The following is an 18886-nucleotide window of genomic DNA, read 5'->3' on the forward strand; positions in this document are numbered from 1 at the left end:
AAATCAGTCTGACCCTGTGCCTCATGGGAACAGTCCAGCCCAAACTGCCAAGCCATGTCTACCTTGGACCGGAAACAAGCTTCCGAGGACAGGTTTCTGGCATTCCAGCGTCTTCAGCCCAGCTTGCTTGAATCCAGTGGCAAAGTGAGCAAAGGACTCCCGTCTAAGCATACCCTGCCACACTTATGGCGGCCAAAAGCGGTACAAAAGGAGACCGATTTGCATATAGCCATGTCTGAACTGGGGTGGCAGAGTGGGCTAAAGAACGGTGATGGATTAAACCCAAATCTTTTGACTGGGTGTGAGTGTTTGATTGGTTCACATGCTCCGTCCATTACCACCCCCTTTTGTAAAGCTTTTGGCCGCCATAAGTGTGGCGGGTATGCTCAGACGTGAGTCCCTTGCTCACTTTGCCACTAGATTCAAGCAAGCCAGGCTGAAGACGGCTGGAATGCCAGAAAAGGGTCCTCTGAAGCTTGTTTCCGGTCCAGGGAAGACATGGCTTGGCAGTTCGGGCTGGACTGTTCCCATGAGGCACAAGGTCAGACTGATTTGTATATAGCCATGTATGAACTGGGGTGGCAGAGTGGGCTAAAGAACGGTGATGGATTAAACCCAGATCTTTTGACTGGGTGTGAGTGTTTGATTGGTTCAGATGCTCCGTCCATTACCAACCCCTTTTGTACCGCTTGCTGGCAAGATGACACTGAAAACTACGGGGCGGAAGATTGAAAGCTGTCAACTGTCCTGCTCAACCTCCACGCAAGAAGACAGAGTGTTAACAGGTTCGGGAGGAGAACGCTCCCCTGCTGCTGTGGCAGAAGAGAAGGGCAGCCTGATCAGAGGACCGATGGCCATGCTCAATAGCTTGGGATACCAAACTCTTCGAGCTCAGTCTGGAGCCACAAGGATGACTTTGGCCTGGTCGTTCCTGATCTTCTTGAGAACTCTGTGCAGGAGTGGTATTGGCAGAAAGGGGTACAGGAGGCCTAAGCGCCACTCAAGAAGAAAAGCATCTCAGAGCGAGTGCCGCCTTGCAAACTCCAGCAAACAAAACCGCTGACATTGTTCGTCCTCGGTAGTGGCGACAGATGAAAGCAATGCTCTCCACATAGCTGAAAGAGACACTGCACCACCTCCGATAGAGACGCCACTCGTTATCTGCTAGGCATCTTCAGCTATGTTCATCCGCCCTAGCATTCAGAGAGCCACCCAGGTGCTGAATCACCAGGGGTATGCCCTGTTGTTCCAGCCATGTCCAGAGATGCAGAGCCTCCTGACAAAGAGTCCATGACCCCACCTCGCCCTGTTTGTTGCAGTACCATGTGGTAGTGGTGTTGTACGTGAACACCTGCACCGGACTTCCCTTGATGGAGGTAGAAAGGCTTTCAATGCCAGCCAGATCAACCATAGCTCCAGTAGGTTGATGTGGAGTCCAGATTTCGCCTGAGATCTGGTTGGGAAGGGAGAGGGGTCGGCCTCTGACCCAATAGTGGTTCGTTTGCCACCACTGCAGAGCTTTTGTAGTTCCCCATATGCTGTGCCCACTTGAACTTCAGGTCCCACTGAAGAGTCGGTATAAGCCAGCGGGCATAAGTCAAAAGCAGGATATATGAGGCCATGAGGTCCAGCAGGCTCAGAGTCATTCTACAAAAAGTCCAGGATAGAGGCTAAAACATCGGTATCAAAGTCTGAATATCCTGGACTCACTGTTCAGGAGGATAGTCCCAAAACTGCACCGTGTCCAGAACCGCTCTGATGGAACAAAGTGGCTGAGAGGGAGTCCGGTGTAACTTTGGCACATTGATAGTGAACTCCAGAGACTGCAGGAGATCCACCGTTGTCTGGAGGTGGGAGAACACAGCCTCGGGCTAGCCCGCCTTCATCAGCCAGTCATCAAGAAAGGGGCAAACTGGCACCCCTGATCTCAGCATATGAGCTGCAACCACAGCCATCACCTTAGTGAAAACCGGAGGGGCACTGGTAACACGAAAAGGGAGCACTTGTGGCCCACCGTGAGCTGCAGGTAACACCTGTGGGCAGGCAGGACGGGAATGTGGATGTATGAGTCCAGCAAGTCCAATGTTACCATCCAATCTCCCGGGTCCAGGGCAGACAGGACTTGAGCGAGAATGAGTACTTTGAATTTCTCCAGTAAGAAATTGAGAGGGTGCAGGTCTAGGATGTATGACATTACAACGCATGCTTTTACCACGCATGCTTTTACATCGCAAGTTTTACAATGCATGCCTTTACAACGCATAGTGTTGAGGGGTGCTGGATAGTGAATAGTTTAATTTACTATTCCAACTCCAGTCCCCGTGGATAGTAGGGAAGGTGTTGGATAGTAAATTAAATCTATTCCCTATCCTAGAGCGCCCCCCAGCGCAATGCGTTGTAATGGTTTGCGTTGTAAAAGTTGCGTTGTAAAGGATGTTTCCCGCTGGTCTAGGATAGGACAAAGGTCTCTGTCCTTTTTAGGAACCAGAAAATAGTGGGAATAACATCCACAACCTACTTCCGGCATCGGCAAACTCCTATGACTCCTTTGGCCAAGAGAGCAGATACTTCCTGTCAGAGCAAGAAGAGATGGCCCTCTGCCAGCCTGTTGCAAGAGGGTGGCATGAGTGTAGGAGAAGTCACAAAGGGGAATGAGTAGCCCTTTCGGACAATCTGAAGAGCCCAACGATATCATGTTATTGATCTGCAGTGGGGCAGATGATGGCGTATCCTGCCTCCCACTGGGTGACCATGATGGTAGGGGGGGCAAACCTAAGGGGTTTGGAGGCTGTGGCTGCTTGGGGCGTGGTGGACTGGCCCAACCTCTGGCTTCCTAATCCATGGGGTCTCTGGGTACTGCTTCCTCAGCCACACAGAGGCTGAGAAGCTTGCGTGCAGTGGTGGCTGGGCAGGTAAAGATCCACCTGGAAGCCCCTTCCATGGCCACAAAAGGTGGAATGAAGTTGGCGAAGGGCCATGGAAAGGCCAAAGGACCTGGCTGCAGCTCTGCTATCCTTGAAGCGCTCCAGCACAGTGGCCGCCTTGTCTCCGAAGAGACAGGAGCCACAAAAGGGCATATCCATAAGAGACGCTTGGACATACTTAGAAAAGTCAGTTGTCCTCAGCTAGGTGTGGCGCTGCAAGGCCACTGACAAAGAAACCGCTCTGCCTGATTAGTCGGTCGTGTCTAGCCCACATCATATCGTCTGTCATAGCTTGAGAGAGTATGGTCCGGGCCTCCTCCGGGACCATGGGCTGCACCTGCGCAACTAAATTTCACAGTTCATGGGAATAATGGCCAAAAAGGCACATGGTGTTCACGGTCTGCAGTGTCAGGCTGGTGGAAGAAACCATTTTCTCAGTCCAGGAATCCAACCTCTTGGTTTCCCTATCCGGTGGAGTGGTAGACATTGCAACCGGATTTACAAGGGAGGTGGAAGCTTGTGTCACCAAGCTCTCTGAGCTAGGGTGTTGCATGTGGAAATTGGGGGGCCCTGGTGTGGGTCGGGGCAGGTGGCAGCAGGCAATCGTACTGTTCACAGGACCCCCATATGCAGGGTTTGGACCAAGCCCCAACCAGGACATCCGTGTGGACTTCATGAAATGGGAGTACCGGTTCTGAGGGAGTTACGCCTGGCTGAAGCACCTATGTGAAGACATTAGCCTTGATTGCCAGGGTAGGGTAGGTCAAGGACCTCAACCGCCCTTCTCACCACTATAGCAAAAGTGGGTCCCTCCTCTTTATCCATGGCAGAAGGCGAGACAATGTCAGTATCTAGAGAGGTGTCCAGTCTGCTGACATCCGCCAATTCCTCAGACCAGTCTATGTTAGGGTCTAGGGGCTGGTATTTTTCAGGGTTAAGCGACCTCTCCCAATCCTCTCAAGTCCCAGCCCACAGGAATAGGGTTCGGCCTATGGACTGGAAGGCATGGCTCTAGTTGGCGCAGATGTCAGACGATGCCCCTCTAGCTCAGTGTCGGGGATGAGAATGGGGATACTGTTGTCGGGAGTGTTGACATTGGAACCGGCACCGGGGAAGGTGAAGGTGGTATGACCGGTGCCAGTCTGCATCCATCCGTGGATTCAAGGGGTGTGGAGTGTCGAGACTGGGATCGATGCCATGGAAGGTCAAGTTGGTTCAACTGGCACCAGTCCAGATCCAGCCAGGGAAGCAAGGGGCCCGACTGGAGCTGGGGATGGAACAGCCGGCAGAGAACCTGTGGGGGGTCCTCCTGAACCTGCAGGCACGAAGGTGCACCAGAGAGAACAGGCGACCCAAATATGAGGTGCGGGGGTCGCTCTGGCGCCCGAAAACTCAGGGAGGCGCAGAGCCAGCCCCAGCCCAAGCTCAACCACGTACCCAGGCCTCGAATGACGATGCTTCCTCGCCTCATTGGTGGTCTTCGACAGACAGAGCGAAGTCGAAGACCTCTTTGACGTCTCACTTTTCTTTCTCTTGTGGGACTTGCCTGAAGAGGACTCTAAATGTGATGAGGATCTTGAGCTCTACGACCGATCCTGGGACCTTCCTTTCGACTGGGTTCTAGGCCCTCACAGTGGCACACGTCGAGCAGCAAGGAGCTTGAGAGAGCACTACCTTAAGGCCTTGGGGTGCATGGCCCAGCTGCCAATGCAGAAATGTGCGTAGCAGTCGCGCTTGAGGCACTTGAAGCAAACAAAGTCCAGGTCCATCACCGTCATCGGTTGGTGACAGGCACCACAGGGTTCGAAGCCGGCCTTCCTAGTTGACATCATGCCACGCCAGGAGAAGATCTCAAAAGTATGAGTTACTTACCTTCAGTAACAACGTACCTGGTAGAAACGATTCTAGCAGAGGATTCTTTCACGTAGAATTATCCCCAGGCGTGAGACTGGATCCGGAAACTTTTTGCCACAGCATTCCTGCGCGCCGAAGGCGGTGCAACATCACGCGACTTCGCCCAGGCGTCATCCGCATACGTGACGTCAGCAAGGTCACATAAACCCCACCCGGGCGCCCCTACGTCAGTTTTCTCCAGAGAACTTTTCTGCATCACAACGCGGAGCCACCAAACAAAAACTATGGGAGCGTGGGAACAGTGTGCAAAAGAGTATACAAAAAAGAACTCCATAAAGAGCGGAGAGAGCGGAGAGAGAGAGAGGAGAGAGAGAGCGGAGAGAGAGAGCGGAGAAAGAGAGAGAGGAGAGAGAGAGAGCGGAGAGAGAGAGAGAGAGAGCGGAGAGAGAGAGAGCGGAGAGAGAGAGAGCGAGAGAGAGCGAGCGAGCGAGAGAGCGAGAGAGAGCGAGAGAGAGCGAGAGAGAGCGAGAGAGCGAGAGAGCGAGAGAGAGCGAGAGAGAGAGAGAGAGAGAGAGAGAGAGAGAGAGAGAGAGAGAGAGAGAGAGAGAGAGAGAGAGAGAGAGAGAGAGAGAAGAGCCAATACATAGACAGCAATCCCCAACCTCACCCCCGGAGAAGGGGACCTGCATAAGTCAAGAAACATGCAGGAGGCCTACAACCACAACCGAACCAAGGAAGGGGAGACAGACCCAACAGGCAGGAACAACTAACCTCCAGCCACCCCAGTCTGGAGGGCATCCACCCCCCAAGAACAAGGGTAAGGCACGACCAGAGGGCCCCAACTGAGAGGCGGTAGAGAGGCCAGGCTCTTAGCAGCAAGAGGAAGGGAGAGACTGGAGGCAAACCTCCCCGACCTGGAGCAGCCATAGCAGTGGGGCATAGGAACACAAGAACCCCACTTTCCCAGACCCAAGAGGAGGGAAGAACGGCCACCAGACGGAGCAGACGTAAGAGCAAAAGAAGGCACTCACAGAGGACATGGCCCCCACCGGGAGGCGAGTACCAAGGACCAGCCCAGGGGTCCATGCAAAACGGGGAGGAAGAGCAGGTCGTGAAGGAATCTGCGGCTAGAATCCTCTCTACCAGATACATCATTACCGAAGGTAAGTAACACGTACATCTGATAGACTACTAGCCGCAGATTCCCTTAACATAGAATAGATCCCCTAGCAATACCCACGGGGAAGGAGGGTCTGCGAAAGCACACCACCAGTCTGGACAGGACAGAAGGCACAGACAGGACAGACCTGTAGACCAGGGAGGTAACCTCGTCCCTACCAGACAAGAGGACCCCCACAAGTCAAACACCAGCAGCCCCAGATGGGATGTAGGAGGAAGAAGGAACAGTAGCAGCCCACCCACTCAGAACAGAGGAATCTAGGACAAGGCCGGAGAGGCCGAAGCACCTCACCTAACTCCACCAATAACAGCGCCGACTCGACCTCCGCAGAGGCAGCCGCCTGCGTGGATGGACGAGAGGGACCGAGGGAGTGACCCAAAGTTCTCCGCCAGCCTCGGCTCTGAATGTTGCGGAGGCGGTCCAGCGACCCATGTGGTGGCGCCAGGGACGACTCAACCTCCCACTCGCCCTCCGACGAGGCAGCCGCCCGCGGGGAGGAACGAGAAAGGCCCGGAGGGGGAGGCGGAGTCCCTACCCCACCTCGAGGAGAGGTCACCGACCCATGTGGCGCTGCTCGAAGCAGACACCGGCGCCTGGCCGGCGTCAGCTCAGCCTTGGACGAGGCCTTCGCCTGCCCAGAGATGCCGAGCGGTGCTCGGGGATGCGACCTCCCGCGACACCACAGGGACTCCCGTGGGAGTTTACAGTGAGGCAGAGGCACGAAGGATAGTCCCTAGAGGCGCCGCACCCCAACAGCACCACATCCTCCAAGCCTGGATCTGAACCAGTCAGGCAGGGGCCGGAGCCCTGCACGAGGCGAGGGATCCGTCGGCGCCCCAGGAGGGGAAAGAGGAGGAAACGCCAGTGAGTCCCGCAAAGCCGCCGCGTATGTCTCCATTTTGGCTCTCGACGCCCCCTCACCGGGAAATGGTGGATAGGAGGACGACACGCGGGCTGCATCAACCACGGAGAGCCCACGCCCCCGGAAGGCCGAACACAAGCTCACGGGGACAGACTGCGACACTTACCCACCGGGGAGGATGCCCACGTGACAATGAAAAAGGACGAGGACGACGACCACAGCCGTATCTGAAGCCGTTTGCCGAAGTTGATCGAGGGGAGGAGGTCGACCTGGAGAGACGCCCCGATAAAAGTTTCATTCCACGCTCCCGCCGCGACTTTCGGCTTCAGCTGTTGACACGCCTCACAATCAGTGGCGCTGTGATCCTCCCCAAACACCACATACAAATGAGATGCGGGTCTGTCGCCGACATAAGACGCCCACATGACGTGCAAGTTATGAAGCCCAAAGGCATTCGCACACTGTTCCACCAGATAGAGAACAATAGTTGAAGAAAAAAGGGCCCCAAACAGGCCTGCAGCAAGACCGGATCCGTGTTGAACGCGGAAAAGGAAAAAACTGCTGTAAGCGCGCCAGGTGAGGTTTATGTGATTTCGCTGACCTCGCGTGATGTCGCCCCGCCCCCGGTGCGCAGGGATGCTGTGGCAAAAAGTTTCTGGATCCAGTCTCAGACCTGGGGATAATTCTACGTGAAGGAATCTGCGGCTAGTAGTCTCTATCAGATAGGCCAGTCAAAAAATTACTTTGGGGTAGTCCTCTCTAGATCAGTACTGACTGACAAAGAGAAGAAAATAACTGACATCAGCAAGCAGGATTTACGCCTATGAAGGCACTGCGCACATCACATTCGGCACAGATGAAGCAACGCAGAGCTGAAAGAGGCCGCCTACCGTCACGCAGGGGCCCTTCCTCCCGAAAATGTTCAGATCCAGTTTGATGCTTGGGGATAATTTGAAGGTAAGGAATCTGCGGCTACAAGTCTCTATCAGATATGGTAGTTTACATATCTTTCAGTGCCGCTGAGTTTGCTATGACAGGCCACTGTCCAAAAGCCAAGCAAAATGTACACTTGAGTAGGCACTTTCATTTTAGCAGGGCTGAGCCATAAAACAGAAGATAGTAAGAATGAGGCTCCAAATGGGACTGTAGCGTCCAAGTAAAAATCCAGGGGAAAATACATCCAAATGCATAATAAGAGATCAGACAAATCATTTGAAAGAGTGACATTGGAAGTGGCTAAGACTGATAATTATTTACCATATCCTTTTGAATGCATGGAAAAGATCAGAAACTGTAACATAAAGGACATTATCAAAGCATAGCACATTCCTTCCTTTAACCCTAAAGTAAATTATGTGCTTATCTCTTCTTTACAATTGTATGTCCTAGGAACATTTTTAAGGACAAATAATGTATTGCATTAACAGCTGAACAGAGACATGATAATAAAAACCATTCTCAAACAAAAATCATTGTCTGTTTTTCTTAAGCTGAGGCTAAAAATAAGATGATCAATTGAATTTCAAGACTTCTTTACCTCAGCACAGGAAACTTACTACTGATGTTCATCTTGAATTCTTAGGCACAGTAAAGTTAAGACCCATGCTTTGTCTTAATTGTAAAAACACAGACAAGCTACAAATGTTGGCAAAGTAAGCTAACCAGAGGGAATCCTAGTGATTAATCAATCAGTGAGGATTCGTTCAATGTTTTGCTCCAATTCAGATGTGGCTTGATATAGCAGTTCATGCTTAAAGGCCTTTAGGGTGGATCAAAGCTCATATGTATATGATTTGCCCTCTTCTGTAACAACACATATAGGATAACAAATTACGGAATGTAATTCTAATTCTCATGGTTAAGTAAAATGGCTTACATATTTCTACCCATCAATTTTTGGATAGCTCAAATGAATCAGTAGAATGTCCTGAGACTGTAAGTAGAACATTGCTGCAAATCTATATATTTTTAGGTACAGTATTAGGATTATTTGTGAGAACTCTGTTGGAGATTTTGAATTTGGGGTTTGTCATTATCTGCTATCTTCTATAGCTGAGACCAGTAATTTTATTGCATCTTAATTTGGTAAAGACCCCAAATGTTTGCATTATTTGCCTTACAAAAAAAGCATTTCAGACCCAGTCAAAAGGGTCTTCAGATCATTACAGGTACAATAGCAACAAATATGCATTTTAGGGATATCATAAATTGAATGTTTTGCATACTTCAGTGAAGCCCTTGGATGCACGATACACACAGTTGTATCCTCATTATATATTGTGCTTTCATATGGATGCATGATTAGAGAACCTTAATTAAATATTGCGCTTTCATAAATAATTAAAAAATATTAAGAGAAATATTAAAAAAGACACTCATACCAAGTTGCAATGCTCCCTTAATCTGGTCCAAACCAGACTTCCTTTCAGCTTCATTTCGAAAACGCCTCCTAATTGTTGGAAAAACTTTGGTCTCCCATGCTTTCACCAGCAGGGCATAGTGATCCTCCTAGAAAGAAACAACACAATCATTCTGATCTTTAATTTCTAGAGCAGAGCAAAACAGCGGGGTACAAATAGCCTATACCGACAGAAGGCTACACCTTGAGCCAGGGTCTACTCTGGAGCATTTGCAAATTTATAATTATTTAATGATCGTCTATATGTCTTATACTAGCAGTATTCATAATGCTTCATTTTAAGATAATTTATAATCCTGATTTTAGCCTTTAAAATATTCTAACAGAACTTTAAAATAAAATTGCTGTTCATCTGGTTAAAATTCATACACTAAAAAATGAAAAGATGTGTAAATACTGTAGCATTGATTTATTGCCAAAAGATTATATACAAGATCAATTAATTCTACTGCATAAATATTTTCTGATTCATAAACATTCTGCAAAGGTACTGATGTTTCGCTTATAGAACTGAAAGACAAAACTTGTATTTGAACAATGCATATGTCTAAGCCATTGTATTTGCCTGCCTAGAGGGTTGGATAGGTCAGGAACCTATTAGCTCTAATACAGAGAGAAACCGGCTGAAAATATTTGCTTGCAGTTATAATATGTTTTGTATACTACGCAGAATTTTTTATTGTATTTTTCAATCTATTGCTGCAAAAAAAATGCAAAAAATCACATTTGTACATCTTGAATTCCCCAGTTACAAAAATTACTGATTAAACAAATGAGCAAATCTTGCAATTTTGTTACTTTAACCCAGAGTTACCTGCAGCATGAGACTTCCATTCAAAGACTGATTTTAAAAAAAACTATGAATCCTAGGTGTCATAATTACCTTCAAATAGTTTTGAAGATTAAATTTGGTGTGAAGTACAAAGTGGTAACAAATACTGAGGAGCTTGGGCATGCATAAAATCACTCATGAACTTACAAAATCCTATTACACTCTTCAGCAACTGGTAAAGCGATAACCTGGAATTAAGTGGCCGTAAGATTTTCAAACGTAAATTGGTGATATCTTTACTTTACCATGCAGATTGAAAAATCAAACTTGTCTTGTTGCATCCACTCAACTACATGGCTACAGCAATTTAGGTGCAGATCTGTTAAGGTCTTTGAGTGGAACTGATGCGGTTTTTGTTCTCTTAATAGGCCTCCAGCTCACAGAGTCAGTATAAAAAAGAGGGAAGTAGCATAAAGGCATTTGCGCAGATTTTCTGATTGTTTAGTAATCATACGGAAAACAGAGCTAGTAAGAGGAATGAAGGTTCTTCATCATCTGCATCTTCATAAGTTCAACTATACTTTAAACTCCTACTCAAATACCGGAATCAGGATGTTTGGCTTAGGATGGTAGTCAACTGGCTAAGCATTTGATCACATTTTCAGCAAATACTGAGCATCAGCCATCATGGAAGTTATACATGGAACAGATTTAATTTATTTAGCTAACAGACTTCTGAGATTCTATGGCTTAGCACAAAGCCACACTTAAGCTTTTTGTTAGGAGATGTAGCAGACTCAAGAACGGTTAGGAGAAAAGCAATTGTCAACAGTATTATATAGCAAGATACATACTCGATTTTTTTTAGGAGAAACTGTATTCAAGGATGTGTTAAACACTGTGATTCTCGCAGCTACTTGGCTCCCCAAAAATGTGTTTTAATTTAGAGCACCTATAATGATAAAAGACAAACTAGGTCTAGACCTTTTAATGATGGGAGAGATTATAACTGGAAAGGAGACTTCTGATCAGTGTTAACTGCTTGGGTTCAAAAGTTACTAGTGGTTGGTCAGCCTCAAAATTAGGCAGCCTTGAGTTGCAGGATGACCAATAAGGTTCATGCGCAAAGCTCACCCACTGTGGAGGACCATTATTCTGGACACATTAAAATGTATATCATCCACGGCGCTTGCAAACGACCAAAACACTTATAGTCTTTCAAGTTGCAAACAACCCATTGTGACTTGCTATATGTTATCCCAGCCCTTCATATTGAATATTTAGATTTGTTTTGACTGAACAATTTTATTAACTGCCTTTGGGTATTTAAGATCCTTTTATAAATGCCTCCATAAAGTTTAACTCGTGAATCAAAAAGAGGGGGAATAAAAGCCAGATTAAGGTCCAGTAGCCGTGCTCCTCACTATAATTGACACATCTAATCATTGTGGGTACTTGATCCTATGTGAAGAGGGTATAGAAAACATTAAAGAAAGAATGGTTGGAATATACAGTTCCAGGGGGATCTTTCTTATTTGGAAGTGTTGCCCTCACACACCCATGAGGGTGTCATGCTTCATCATCAGGTATTTTGCTCCTCGTGGGGCCGGCGCTGAAATGACCCACGAGAGGGCTCTTTGTCGAAGATCATTTCTTGTATCAACCGTGACAGTGCAAACCGGATGTGCGGGGTATAATGTGTAATGTGGAGTGTGTGATCTTAAAATTACCAAAAGGGGATTAAGTTTTATTCCGAGACCATTCAGTAAGGTTAAAAACTAAGATGCTGTAGTGTGCGCAAGGTTATGATACACCACTACTCAGTGAGTGTGTTTTAGTGAACTATCCTGCTTTCACTATTCAGGTCGAAATGTTTCAGGCTATGCTGGTCCAGTACTGGATCCTTAGCGTTTCTTCAGGACCAATAAATATGTTCTCTACTCCTGAATTAGGGTGGGTACCTACAGTCTTATTATACGTAATAGCTGGTAGAGATACAATAGTTCCTAGGTATCTATGTCATGCTCACCCCAGAGTGAATCCATAAATCAACCCCTTCGCATAGGCGATAATGTGCCCTAGGTCAAGGCAGGGGACCGAGAGATTATTGCGGTTTAGTTTTATGCACAGTAAGTAGCCCATCACCTACCCCTCACCATGCCTGCCTGAAATAAGGAAGATCCCCTGGAACCATATATTTCAACCACACCTTTTCTTTAACGTTTTCTATACCCTTTTCAAAAAGAAAGATCAGTAAAGTTTAAAACATATTTTCTCTGCCTTAAATGATAGAGTAAATCACTTGTTCAAGTTTGAATTAGAGGTTTGCTGTTAAATGCTTTCTTATTGCCTGGAGGAAAAGAAAGAACAAAGAGGAGGTAATTAAATTCCAATGGCGATCAAACCAACACATAGTAGGCCAGAAGCATAAGCCCACAAGTAAAGTCACAATTTTGCTATCCTCTTTCTAGCGCACAAGTTACTACTTGTGTAACGATATATCTGTAAGAGACATTAGTTAGTGATAGATTCCTTACCTTAGAATATCCTCAGGCGTCAGACTGGATCCGGAAACTTTTTCGTCAGCAGTACCCCATCGCGTCGGAAGGTGGCGTCGTGCGGCTCCGCGTTCGTTGCTGGCATCGTATACGCTGGGATGACATCACGGAGACTACTTAGGCACCACCCAAGCGCGCTGACATCAGTTCTGTACACGACTTTCCGCGCCAGGAACGGAGAGCCATGCAAGATACTGACCACTGGTGCATTGAAACTAGGGCCCTGAAAGGGATGACGTTAACCCTAGTAATCAGTTTGCAGAACGGGGAGGATGGGTCGGGAGTTAAGGAATCTATCACTAACTAATGTCTCTTACAAATATATTGTTACACAAGTAGTAACTTGTGCATCTGAAAGAGACATGTTAGTGATAGATACCTTACCTTAGAATAGATACGCCAACAATACCAAACCCGGGGCAGGGTCTGCAAACAAGATTACACCAGAAAGTCACGGAGTACAGAACGGCCAAAAAAGCAGTCTCTTCGGACTTGACTGTCAAGGTAGTAATGCTTGGTAAACGTGTGCAGCGAGGCCCACGTAGCTGCCTGACAAATGTCCTGCAAGCGAACGCCGCGTCCCAAGGAAATAGTGGCTGCCGTTGCCCTGGTAGAATGGGCATGCAGCCCCACAGGAGGCTCCTTCTTAGCCAATGAGTAACATGCTTTGATGCACAGAACGTCCCACCGAGAGATTGTTCGTTTGTGCACGGCCCAACCTTTTTCTGGCAACCACGTAGCCAACAAAAAGTTGGTCATCCACCCGGAACTGTTGTGTGTGCTTCAGATAGAATGAGAGAGCACATTTTGGGTCCAGGAGGTGGACCCTCGCTTCCTCTTTTGAAGGATGCGGAGGCGGAAATAAGGTGGACAAAGTGATGGTCTGCCTGATGTGGAAGGGTGTCACAAGCTTTGACAAGAACAAAGGACGAGTCCTTAAAACCACCTTGTCCGGATGAACAGAAAGAAAAGGAGGTTTAGAAGAAAGAGCCTGGAGCTCACACACTCTTCTGGCAGTGGTGATAGCTACCAGGAAAGCCGTCTTTAGAGTGAAAAGATGTAAGGGACAGTTATGAAGGGGCTCAAAGGGAGCGCACATCAGATAGGTCAAGACAAGATTTAAGTCCCATTGATGCATTATGAAAGGCACAGGAGGAAAAGTGTGCATAATGCCTTTGAGGAAACGATTAACAACCGGGTACTTAAAAAGAGAAGGCTGATCTGGAAGCCATTGAAAGGCGGAGATGGCTGAAAGATAACCTTTGATAGTGCCCAGAGCAGAGCCCTGCTGGGCCAAAGAGAGAAGGAACAGAAGGACCTTGGAAAGAGGGGTAGAAAGGGGATCCACAGCTTTCGCTGCGCACCATGCCACAAACTTGTTCGACCTGCAGGCGTAGAACGTCTTAGTGGAGGGGCGCCTGGCTGCCAGAATGACATCACAGACTTCGGGAGGAAGATTGAAAGCTGTCAACTGTCGCCGCTCAATCTCCACGCATGGAGGTGGAGGCTGGACAGGTTCGGTGAAGGACCGTCCCTTGATGCTGCGACAGAAGATCCTCCCGAAGAGGCAGTCGGATCAGGAGATCGTTCGCCATGCTGAGTAGCTCGGGATACCAGTATCTTCATGCCCAATCCGGAGCCACAAGGATGACTTGGGCCCGGTCGCGCTAAATCTTCTTCAGCACCATGGGCCAAAGTGGTATAGGTGGAAAGACCGACCGCAGCTCCACTCGCAACAAAAAGCGTCGCCGAGCAAGTGCCGCCTTGGAGATTCCAACGTGCAGAACTGATGACATTGCACGTTCTCTTCTGTGGCGAATAGATCTAACCAAGGCTCTCCCCACTGCAGAAAGAGACCTTGAGCCACATCCGAGTTCAGATGCCATTCGTGATCCATCATGCACCGGCGGCTGAGTTTGTCCGCCCTAGCATTCAGGGAACCCGCCAGGTGTTGAACCACCAAGGTAATGCCTTGATGTTCCAGTCATGTCCAGAGGCCCAGAGCCTCCTGACATAGGGTCCACTGCCCCACCCCACCCTGTTTGTTTCAATACCACATGGCGGTGGTGGTGTCCCTGAACACCTGCACCACACTTTCCCGGACAGAGGGAAGGAATGCCTTCAGTGCAAGTCGGATTGTCGAAGCTCCAAAAGATTGATATGGAGTCACCGCTGCAAGTGTCGCGCAGTGCCCTCCGAGATCTGGACATGATCGGATAGGTTGCCCTGATGCTGTGCCCACTGGAACTTCAGGTCCCATTGCAGAGCCAGCATATGCCATCTGGAATGTTGCACTAGGAGGGTACAGGAGGCCATGAGGCCCAGGAGCCGGAGGGTCATCCTGACAAACCCGGGATAGAGGCTGAAAGATCGAAATCATAGCCTGAATATCCCGGACTCGATGCTCGGGAGGATAAACTGGAAACTGCGTCAAATCCAGAAAAGCTCCGATGAAGGGAAGCTTCAGAGAGGGACTCAGGTGGGACTTCGGCATGTTAATGGAGAACCCCAGCAAATGCAGGAGATCGGCCGTAGTCTGGAGGTGGGAGACAACTGCCTGGGGCAAGCCCGCCTTTAACAGCCAGTCATCGAGATAGGGAAAGACTTGAACCCCTGACCTGTGCAGATGAGCTGCGACCACCGCCAACACTTTCATGAACACCTGAGGGGTACTGGTAAGGCCGAAGGGGAGCATGGCAAACTGAAAATGCTCCTGGCCTACCGTGAACCGCAGGTAATGCTGGTGGGCCGGCAGGACGGGGATATGAAAATATGCGTCCTGCAAGTCCAACGCCACCATTCAGTCTCCGGGGTCGAGGGCAGCCAAGACCTGAGCCAGAGTCAACATCTTGAACTTCTCCTTCCGGAGGAAGAGGTTGACGTTCCTGAGGTCCAAGATGGGGCGCAGGCCGCCTTTCTCCTTCTTGGGGACCAGAAAGTAGTGGGAATATCAACCACATCCTACTTCTGGCCCAGGAACGCGCTCAATGGCTCCCTCAGCCAAGAGGGCCGTAACTTCCTGTTGGAGAAGCGTAAAGTGATCTCCCAACATGCGTGGGAACTGAGGTGGCATGGCTGGGGGGCAGACTCGAAGGGGAGGGTGTAGCCCCTTCCGACGATTTGCATCACCCACTTGTCCGAAGTGACAGAACGCCAGTAGAGGAGGTGATGGCGAATCCTACCGCCCACCGGCGTGGGGTGCACCCCAAAGCTCGGACTAGAAAGGTTTTGAGGCGGATGCTGCGGAAGCAGAAGTGGACTGTCCCACACGCTATCCCCCTGCCTCGCCGCGGCAGGAACCACGTCCGCGGCCGTGCTGAGGTTGGTTCTGCGCAGGCTTTTGGCTGAACAAATGTGTCGGGGCGCCCCTTCCGTGGCCACGAAAGGAATGAAAAACAGATGTGGCCATGCGCGTGCAGGAGAGACCTAAGGACTTGGCCGTAGCCCAGGATTCCTTAATGTGCTCCTGCGCACTATATGCCTTATCGCCAAACAGGCGGGTACCATCAAAAGGCATGTCCATAAGGGAACTCTGAACATCCCTTGAAAACCCAGTGGACCGTAACCAGGCGTGATGACGAATGGCCACTGTGGTGGAAATCGCCCTACCCAAAGAGTCTGCGCTGTCCAGTCCACACAGGATGGCGAACTTTGCTGCATCTTTCCCCTCAGCCACAGCTTGGGAAAACACTGCCCAAACTTCCTCCGGACATTGAGGCAGCGTCTGCGTAACCGTGTCCCACACAACGTGAGAGTAGCGGCCCAAGAGGCATGTGCTGTTCACTGATCGCAGCCCTAAGCTGGCAGAGGAAAACAGTTCTTGCCAAACTGTTCCAGCTTCTTAGATTCCTTATCCGTCGGGGTGGTAGGGAATACACTTTGGGAGGTGAAGGCTTGAATGACCAGGCTCTCCTGAGTTGGGTGGGTCGTTAAAAAGTCAGGGCCACCCGGAGTCAGGCGATGACGCCTGGCCACGTTCTTGTCCACAGGGACCCCCGTGGCTGGCCTAGACCAGGTGCCAATTAACAAATCCGCCAACGCCTTATTGAACGGTAGCAGAGGCTCCATAGAGCTTGCCGCCGGCTGAAGGACTTCAGTGAGGAGATAGTTTTTAGAGTTACCATAGGCAGGCCAAGGTCAAGGGCCTCAGCTGCTGAATGGAGCACCCTAGTGTATGTGGCGCTCTCCTCCATGGCCAGAGCAGGACGAGAAAGGAAACCAGGCTCAGAGGAGAGGTAAGGCCACCTGCATCCTCCGATTCTTCTGCCCACTTCTGTTCCGACTCGTACTGCCGTGCAAGTGGGGCAGGCTGCGGCGGCTGGGGAAGGACAGGGGAATATGAATGGTCCAACGACGCCGTTCCCGGTGCCGATCCAGCTCCATATCCCAGTTAGGGTCCCAAATTGGAACAAAATTGTCCGAAAACCCAGGCAAGGGCGGAGGTGGTACAAACTGAACCCATTGCGGCGCCGGGAACGGAGCCGTGGGGGGCGCTGGGGCCGGAGCCGCTGCCGGCGGACCCTGTGGTGCCAGGGCCAGAGCCGGAGGACTATCGGACCCGGGCCGGCGCCGCCATCGGCGTCTGTATCAAGAGTCGGCGGCAAGGGAGGGCCCGAAGGTGGGACCGTGGGGCCCGAAGGCGCGCCGGCGGGAGCCCAAGGCCTGAAAAGGTGGTCCCTGGCAGCAAGAAAATCTTGCACCTGGGCCGCAGACGGACCCGGATAAGGTAGGTAGGTCGCGGGACTCACAGGCTCCAACGGAGCCGCGGGGGAGATACCCCCGCCCCACTCGTCCGCTTCAGGAGACCGATGGGGGGGGGGATGTCTGAGAGCGTAAGCGCTTCTCTGACTAATTTTTATGACATCTCTTAGCCGCGTCCGAGTGTGAAGACTTCGACCTCGAGGAGCGATGATGATGGCTCCACGGACTATCCCCTCACCGTCCCCTGAATCTCAAATGGCGCAGAGACGACTGCTGGGCCTCCAGCAGCTTTCGGGACCGCTCCCGTAAGGTCTTCGGAGCCATGGGCAGACAGTCGTAACATGACCGGGAGTCATGGTCGTGGTCCAGGCAGTAGAGACAGACGCCATGGGGGTCGGCCACCGAAATCGTACGGCGACAGGCACCACAGGATTTAATCCCAGGTATCCCTACGTGGCACCAGGAATCAAAGACTCAAAAAAGTTAGTCAAAAAAGTGACAAGGGTATATGCTGAAATGAAATGAAGTACTGATGTCAGCGCGCATGAGTGGCGCATAGTAGTCTCCATGACGTGATCTCAGCGCATACGACGCCAGCGACTAACGCGGAGCACACTACACCACCTTCCGACGAGCATGGGCATTGCTGACGAAAAACTTTCCGGATCCAGTCTGACACCTGGGGATATTTTAAGGTAAGGAATCTATCACTAACGTGTCTCTTTCAGATAAGACTAGCAAAAAAATGGTCAGGGGTTCTGCCCACTTAACCCTCCCATACCTGAGCTGGGGACATCCTAGGATGAAAAAGTAGCAACAAAGGGTACCGAAGGGATTGATCCAAATTTAATTCTCAAACAAGAAACAATTAATTCTCTTGTGAAACAGAAATTAAACATGAAAGAATTGCATATATAAATTCATCAACACATATGAGCTGGCATCAAGGGAAGCACAATGACCGACAATCTATATACAAAATATCACATATACATATATACAAATATACATCACATTTACAATATCAAGTACCTATGTACCCCAAACACAAGATATATATAAACAAAATATATATATATATATATCCTAATTCGGATCAGTGCCTCAACTCAATTTATAATGAGAGCACAAACCAATGGTAGTCCCAAAAGAAAAGCACCTGGGGGTTACTAAATCAACCCAGACTATATTTGTGTTGGTGCCAAGACAAAAATCAAACAAATTATTTGATGGTAGCAAGGGACTCCAATTGAAGTAAAAGGTGTCGATGCAGTCGCGGTCGCGTTTCAGCCAGATGATGTAGGCTTCATCAGGACAATGGGTACTCTGGTAACAACAATTATATACATATATTATACCATCTTCCTTAAATACAAATCCATAAACTCAAATCATATCACAGCTGCACTAATAACATTATCTCCCCCATGCGTGGAAATGCAAGGTCTATTTATATATCCGCCAATGAAGTGAAAGAAAAAGGCCAAGAAAAGACAAGAAACAAAACACAATATACTGACCACCCGTGTGCAAAGAAAAATCAAGCATACTGAGGGAAAGAGAAATGCATAAACTCACGTGTATATAGAAGAAACCTTAAACCGCATCTCTCTGTG

The 18886-nt window shown here is 49.3% G+C and overlaps 1 protein-coding gene across 1 annotated transcript in view; it reads right to left on the minus strand.

Moving 5' to 3' along the window:
- The window catches only part of HECTD4 (HECT domain E3 ubiquitin protein ligase 4), a 2691195-nt gene that overhangs the window by 1108167 nt on the left and 1564142 nt on the right, over nucleotides 1-18886 (minus strand). Inside the window, exon 55 of the mRNA XM_086943079.1 lies at nucleotides 9202-9328. Coding sequence (XP_086799205.1) covers nucleotides 9202-9328 — 127 coding nt within the window. The remainder of the gene's footprint in view (nucleotides 1-9201; nucleotides 9329-18886) is intronic.

This window comes from Lissotriton vulgaris, chromosome 11, assembly GCF_964263255.1.
Source record: "Lissotriton vulgaris chromosome 11, aLisVul1.2, whole genome shotgun sequence".
NCBI lineage: Eukaryota > Metazoa > Chordata > Amphibia > Caudata > Salamandridae > Lissotriton > Lissotriton vulgaris.